The sequence below is a fragment of the Cebus imitator genome, unplaced genomic scaffold (genome assembly GCF_001604975.1).
Source record: "Cebus imitator isolate Cc_AM_T3 unplaced genomic scaffold, Cebus_imitator-1.0 Scaffold0, whole genome shotgun sequence".
Classification (NCBI taxonomy): Eukaryota; Metazoa; Chordata; class Mammalia; order Primates; family Cebidae; genus Cebus; species Cebus imitator.
In genome coordinates this window covers 16,366,504-16,372,616 of record NW_016107315.1, presented here as the reverse complement: position 1 = coordinate 16,372,616, position 6,113 = coordinate 16,366,504, and the positions used below count along the sequence as shown (strand labels likewise).

The following is a 6,113-nucleotide window of genomic DNA, read 5'->3' as shown; positions in this document are numbered from 1 at the left end:
TGCGTGCCTGTAATCCCAGCTACTCAGGAGGCTGAGGCAGGAGAATTGCCTGCACCCAGGAGGTGGAGGTTGCGGTGAGCCGAGATCGCGCCATTGCACTCTAGCCTGGGTAACATGAGTGAAAAACTCCGTCTCAAAAAAAGAAAAAGAAAAAGAAAGAATGCCAAGTAAGCATCGTATTTTCTGATACAAACTACGATCATTCATGAGCATCATAAACGTGAGGCTGAAATCAAATATGAACCGCTGGCATTGATTGAATGGACTGAGGTCTTGTGTCCTGGGTGCTCAGTTTGGTCTCTGATGTCGGTTTTGGAAAACAGGCAGTGTCTGACTTCAGTAAGGTCTGGGTGGGCACCACTATGAGGCTCAGTGCCATCACCCTGCTGTATCCAACAGGACTGTGGGTAGGAACTAGTCATGACAGTTGATGATGGTAAAATGTCAGTGAGCTCTTAAAGACAGAGAGCAAGAGACTGAAATGTAAAAATGATTCTTGTTAGGATGGTTGGAGAGAAAGGGCTGAGGTTGAGGGACAGAACAGAGGAAGGGAACAGAGAGGAGGCAGGGTCAATGTCTCCACTCCAGTCAGACTATAAACAGTAACAGACATTTCAGCCGTGTCTTGTGTAAGAGGCTCCATTGATTCACAAGGTTCCCTAACAGAAGGATGACGAGAAGCTGAGACAGAAAGGGCCCATTCATTCATGCAGAACACCAGCACTCAGCCCCATTGGCTCTCGCTAATGGCTCCAGGCTTATAGGGAGGAGGGGGAAGAGGCCGACGGTAGGAGGAGGTAGAAATGAAAGAAAATGATGACTACAAAATTGTTATGAAGAAATGTACAGCTGCACAGGCAATTGCATGCAAATGTGGCTTCCCTTTTTAGCTGTATAGCTAATGTCCTCAGATTCATCTATTTTTCTCTTTCATGTCATCTTCCCCTCCCCTTCTTGCCTTGTCCTTTTTCTAGGCTCCCCACTTCTTTTCCCCTTCCCATTCATCGTTCATCTTCTTTTCCCATTATTCCCCACCACGCTACTAATATCCACCTTCATTTTCTGTGCATTTTCACACATGTCTTCTTTCTCCCACCACACCTGCTTTATCATCTATTTTGTCCAGTTGATTCCCGACAGGCCTCGGTGCCTGAGAATTCTCTCCCGCTCACCTGGTAAGGCTTTCCCCCTCGTTCATACTTTCTATCTGCTTGATTCTCTCTTCCCCCTCCCTCCCACTCTCTCGCCACTCTCCTCCTTCTCCTCCTCCTCCTCAGCCTCTGCCCCTTCGTGAATAGAAACAACATTCTGAAAAGGCCTGCTTGCTCCTTGATGGCCCCTCCTATCGGTATTCTCTGTACTGACAGATGTGTAGTCCTTGGAAAAGAAGTTCATTCATCCCTTCTGAGAGCACGAACGTGACGGGGGAGCAGGGGTGGGCAGTAGCCATGAGACGGAGGACGGGAAGGAAACTGAAGTTATAAATAGGATAAAAGAAGATGAAAAAAATGTTGAGTATTTTTTCTCTTTCTTTATATTAATCAGGAAGAACCAGAAAGAAACAGATTCTTAAGACCAAATAAGATGTTCTTTGGTCACTTGAACAAAATGGAAATGTCTTTCAACCAACACATCTCCAAGGAAATGTGCCACAGCTGGAGAAATCATTGGTTGGTCTATGTCTTCATCTCCCTTCCCTATAACCCCACGATCCCCGTCCAAACAACACCCATCACTGAGGAGAGCTGGACCACAGCCCAGAAATAATCCCTCCAACTCCTTCGTCTGGGAAGCTCAAAAGCTAAAAGACGGGCTAGAAAAGCTCAGGGTTCTTTCCATCAGAGGGAGTCTAGGGAGTCTAGGACAGTTCTACAACCATAACATTAGTGAAGAGATTGCCCCCAACTGGTAGGGGCCACACCCCGATGGAAGCTGTGTACCATCTCTGAGCTGCAGTTGATGGCAACCCAGGTCATTTTAGGAATGGATATTATATGCCCCAATCTTCTCAACCTATCAAAAGTAAGGATCATCCCAGCTTCTTTTTTGCAACTATAAACTATGAGAAGAAGACAATGTTACCCTGCCGTAAGTCCTTGCATTTTAAAGCTGTTCTTCATATGCTTCGCAGACACTGTCTCATTGGCTCTGAAATAAAAATGCCATTGCCTTTGAGAAACTTTACAAGGAGTAGCATGAAAAATCAGCTCACTTGGGAGTTTATGTACTTTGAGCTCAGTTAAGGAAAAGGACAGCCATGTCTCTTTGCTATGAAGCAGAGACACTCTGATCTTCAGGCTATGGACAAGTAGAGATGGCCTCAGCCATTAATAAGATGTAACTTGTGGCAAGCAGAGAACATCCAGAGCTGAAAGTGTTAAAGCAAGGCAGCTTTAACCTCAGTTGCGTTGGGAGATATAAGACTTAAGCCTAGTGGCATTAATAGGATTCAAGAATTATACAAATATAAACACAACCATTTTGACCTTTTGCTTATACAAACAAAATCTATTTTGTTTAGAATTTTAAAAGGATCACTTTTCTCATGTCCTCAAATTTTAAGTCCTTAAGTCCAACCTGTGAACAGGTACAAAATCCTCCCAGCTCCCTTGTGAAATGTATAGGTAGCTGAGACATCTGTATTTATGCTTAGAGGAACTGAGATAACAAGCAGAAAGTGACAGCATAAATATTATTATGTCTACAATCCAGGGCAATGCCAAAGAAAGCCTCAAAGATCAATGGCTATTGAGTGAAGGGAACATGGGACACATGAATTGATTTCATTCTGCCTTAGAGAGCAACCAGGCAAATGGAAAGCTACTCCCCATGTCTCTGCACCTACCATATACACAGCCCGTGGAGTGCTGCAGCGTCTTGCTCTGCGTCTGTTTATTCCTGATGAGCAATAAAGCATGGACAACAAAGCAAATATTTAGTTTATTTCTCCACTGTTATAAAAGTAGTTGACCAAAGAATTTTGTGGAGTAAAAGAAGACTGAACCAAAAAGTAGCCTTCAAGTTAGTGACTCCTCCTGCCATGCCATGCCCAGGTAACTCCTCAGAATTGCAATTTCCCAACATGTGAGAGAAATTACATTTTTATGCCAAGAATTTATCCTGGGAGAAAACACAGATTTTGACTGGCCATATGATATTCAAATATGTTATCATAACATGATCTCATGTAAAAGTGAACTTAATATCTGAATTGATCATTTCAGAATTCCCAAATTCAATGTTTTTTATTTAAAAAAAGAAAAACCACTAGCTAGTAAACCGAGGACTAACGCAATTTGTGAGAAATGGAGTGACTCCTGAAAACAGCATGGAGATAACGACTTTAGACTCCCAAGGTCCCTGAGAACGCAGATCCATTGATTTGAGGGCTCTCTGGAGGAGCTTGACTCCCGCTCACCAGAGGGCAGCACTGCCACCAGCAAGTGAAGTAGAGAAGGGAGAGGGACAGAATAAAAAGAATCGGGATCCAGGTGGACATGGGCAGAGAGGCAGGGAACAACGGAAACAGTTGAAGATTGAAAGAAAGTATGTTCTGTAAGAAGGCCAAGCAATTCACACATCTCTGTTTATCCAGCTCAGACTCTGTGACTGCAAAACTTCTAGGCTCTCTGACAACAGCCAAAATGGGTGTCAGGAAATGCAGGGTAAGCAGAACTATTTGCAAGGTGGAGACCTAGAGCAACCTTTCTTGGGCCCATTCCTAGAGTTTAGTCTTCCAGTCAGGGAATAAAATAACCCAAAAATGATGGAGAAGGACTGGGACTTTCCATTTGAGAACAAAAGCATCCATACCCACATAAGCCATGGCAGCTGTTATTAGAAAGAATGCAGCCCTCATCAGATTTCCATTTGCCTTCAACTCTACCCTTAATCCCAGCTTTTGCTTATGTTCCTACCTGAGACACAGTGTTCGAGACCAGTAGGAACTTCCTGAGTTGCCATTTCATCCCAAAAAGGGTAGCAAGGTCTTTGCTGGTGATAATTGGACTGGAAACCACAGGTCATTCGAGGATCTTCATAAATGTTGCTAGGTCCTTGCCTCTGTGACCAGAAAAAAATAGAAGAAAATATATTAGGAGGAAAATTTCTGTTGTTTAGTCCTAAAGGAGCTATGACTTCACTTCATCCAATCACATGTAAGTAGGAATCATCTATAGAGGATGAAAGAGTATAACCAACTATTGTTTTCCTCTCTTATCTACCCCCTCAATAAAGATGCAGGGAAGGAGAAGAATTTCTGACTTAGACTACTTATGCATTTATCTTCCTCCATTTCTTCTAGTTTTTGAGGACTGCTTTGCTGATCTTCAAATAAGAACCCATGGTTAACACCAGGGTGGAATACTGACCATCTTGAATTTATACACTCATATTTTTATTGATATCTTACTCTATAAAAACATCATGAAAGGCTATTCTTACAACGCTTACTCCACTACCATACAACTAGTAAATGATAAATGCTAAAGGGAAAAAAAACGGACCTATATAATAAAATTCACATCATTTTTTGGTTAATCAATGTGTATAGGTTTTAAAGACATTGATTGCTAGGAAGGAATTGTCCATTTCCCCCAGTTTTTGGGGACTTGTGCCACCCTCTTAGTAGCTTTATGAACTCCATAAAATATACTATCCTGATCCACATGGTACTCTCTAAGGAAGACAAATGTGCTATGCGGAAAGTCATGTTTTGCCATGTTTATAACCCTAGCCTTTGAAGTCAGGTATGCATAATTCAAATCCCAGCTCCACCACTTACCAACATGGAGCCTGAGCCTGCTCCTTAATCCAAATTTCAGTTCATGCAATTGCAAAATGAAAATAATAGAAACTAGAAACATGTACATATAGTTCTAGCTACTTGGGAGGCTGAGGCAAGAGGATCACTTGAGCCCAAGAATTTGAGGCCAGCCATGCAGTCAGGGCAACATAGCAAGGCCCTACCTCTAAAAATAAAATGGAAGTAGTAATACTTACCTCATGAAGTAGGAGGATTGAATGAAATAATGTATAAGAAAATTATACATAAAGTAAAATAAAATGTAAAGTTGCATTTAATGAAATTATATAATGTATGAAATCATATGATAAGTATGTGAGATCTGGTCTTCAATATAAGGTAGGCATTATTTTAATTTAAGAAATCCTTAACATTCCTAGAAATGGGCACGTAGGTTAAAAACTACTTTCCACAAAAGGAAAAGCAGCAAATTCATGGAAAGAAGATTTCCAGAGACTAGCAGCCTAATCTACACTTGCCCATCCTCAACTTTCTTTTTTTCTTATTACTCTCTTATGGCCCCTGCACCTTCACAAAAACCCCAACTAAGAAAAACCAAACTCTGCTAAAAGTTAATATGGTTAAATCTGTTGACATTAAGGTCTCAATAAATGTAGCTCGTAAGATGGCATTCTCACTAAAGACTTGCTTGCAACTCCCAGAAAGATTGTCTAATTGGAGAACTTCTTATGTCCTCTCTTCTTCAGAGCATACAAGAATTCAGTACTTGACAAAGGGCTGATATCCAGAATTAACAAAGAACTAAAACAGATTTACAAGAAAGAAACAAGCCCATTCAAAAGTGGGCAAAGGATATGAACAGACACTTTACGAAAGAAGACATACATGAAGCCAACAAACATGAAAAAATGCTCATCATCACTGGTCATTAGAGAAATGCAAATCAAAACTACATTGATTTGCATTGAGATGCTAATCTCACGCCAGTTCGAATGGCAATCATTAAAAAATCTGGAGGCAACAGATGCTGAAGAGGATGTGGAGAAATAGGAACACTTTTACACTGTTGGTGGGAGTGTAAATTCGTTCAACCATGTGGAAGACAGTGTGGCGATTCCTCAAGTACCTAGACATAGAAATTCCATTTCACCCAGCAGTCCCATTACTGGGTATATATCCAAAGGATTATAAATTGTTCTACTGTAAGGACACATGCACACGAATGTTCACTGCAGCACTGTTTACAATAGCAAAGACCTGGAACCAACCCAAATGCCCATCGATGATAGACTGGACAGGGAAAATGTGGCACATATACACCATGGAATATTATGCAGCCATCAAAAAC

General features: G+C 41.4%; 1 protein-coding gene across 4 annotated transcripts in view; it reads right to left on the bottom strand.

The window, feature by feature from the left end:
* The window catches only part of ETS1 (ETS proto-oncogene 1, transcription factor), a 129,393-nt gene that overhangs the window by 93,964 nt on the left and 29,316 nt on the right, over nt 1-6,113 (bottom strand). For all 4 annotated transcript variants that reach the window (XM_037736179.1, XM_017523570.2, XM_017523571.2 and 1 more), the window contains exon 3: nt 3,918-4,062. In XM_037736179.1, coding sequence (XP_037592107.1) covers nt 3,918-4,062 — 145 coding nt within the window. The remainder of the gene's footprint in view (nt 1-3,917; nt 4,063-6,113) is intronic.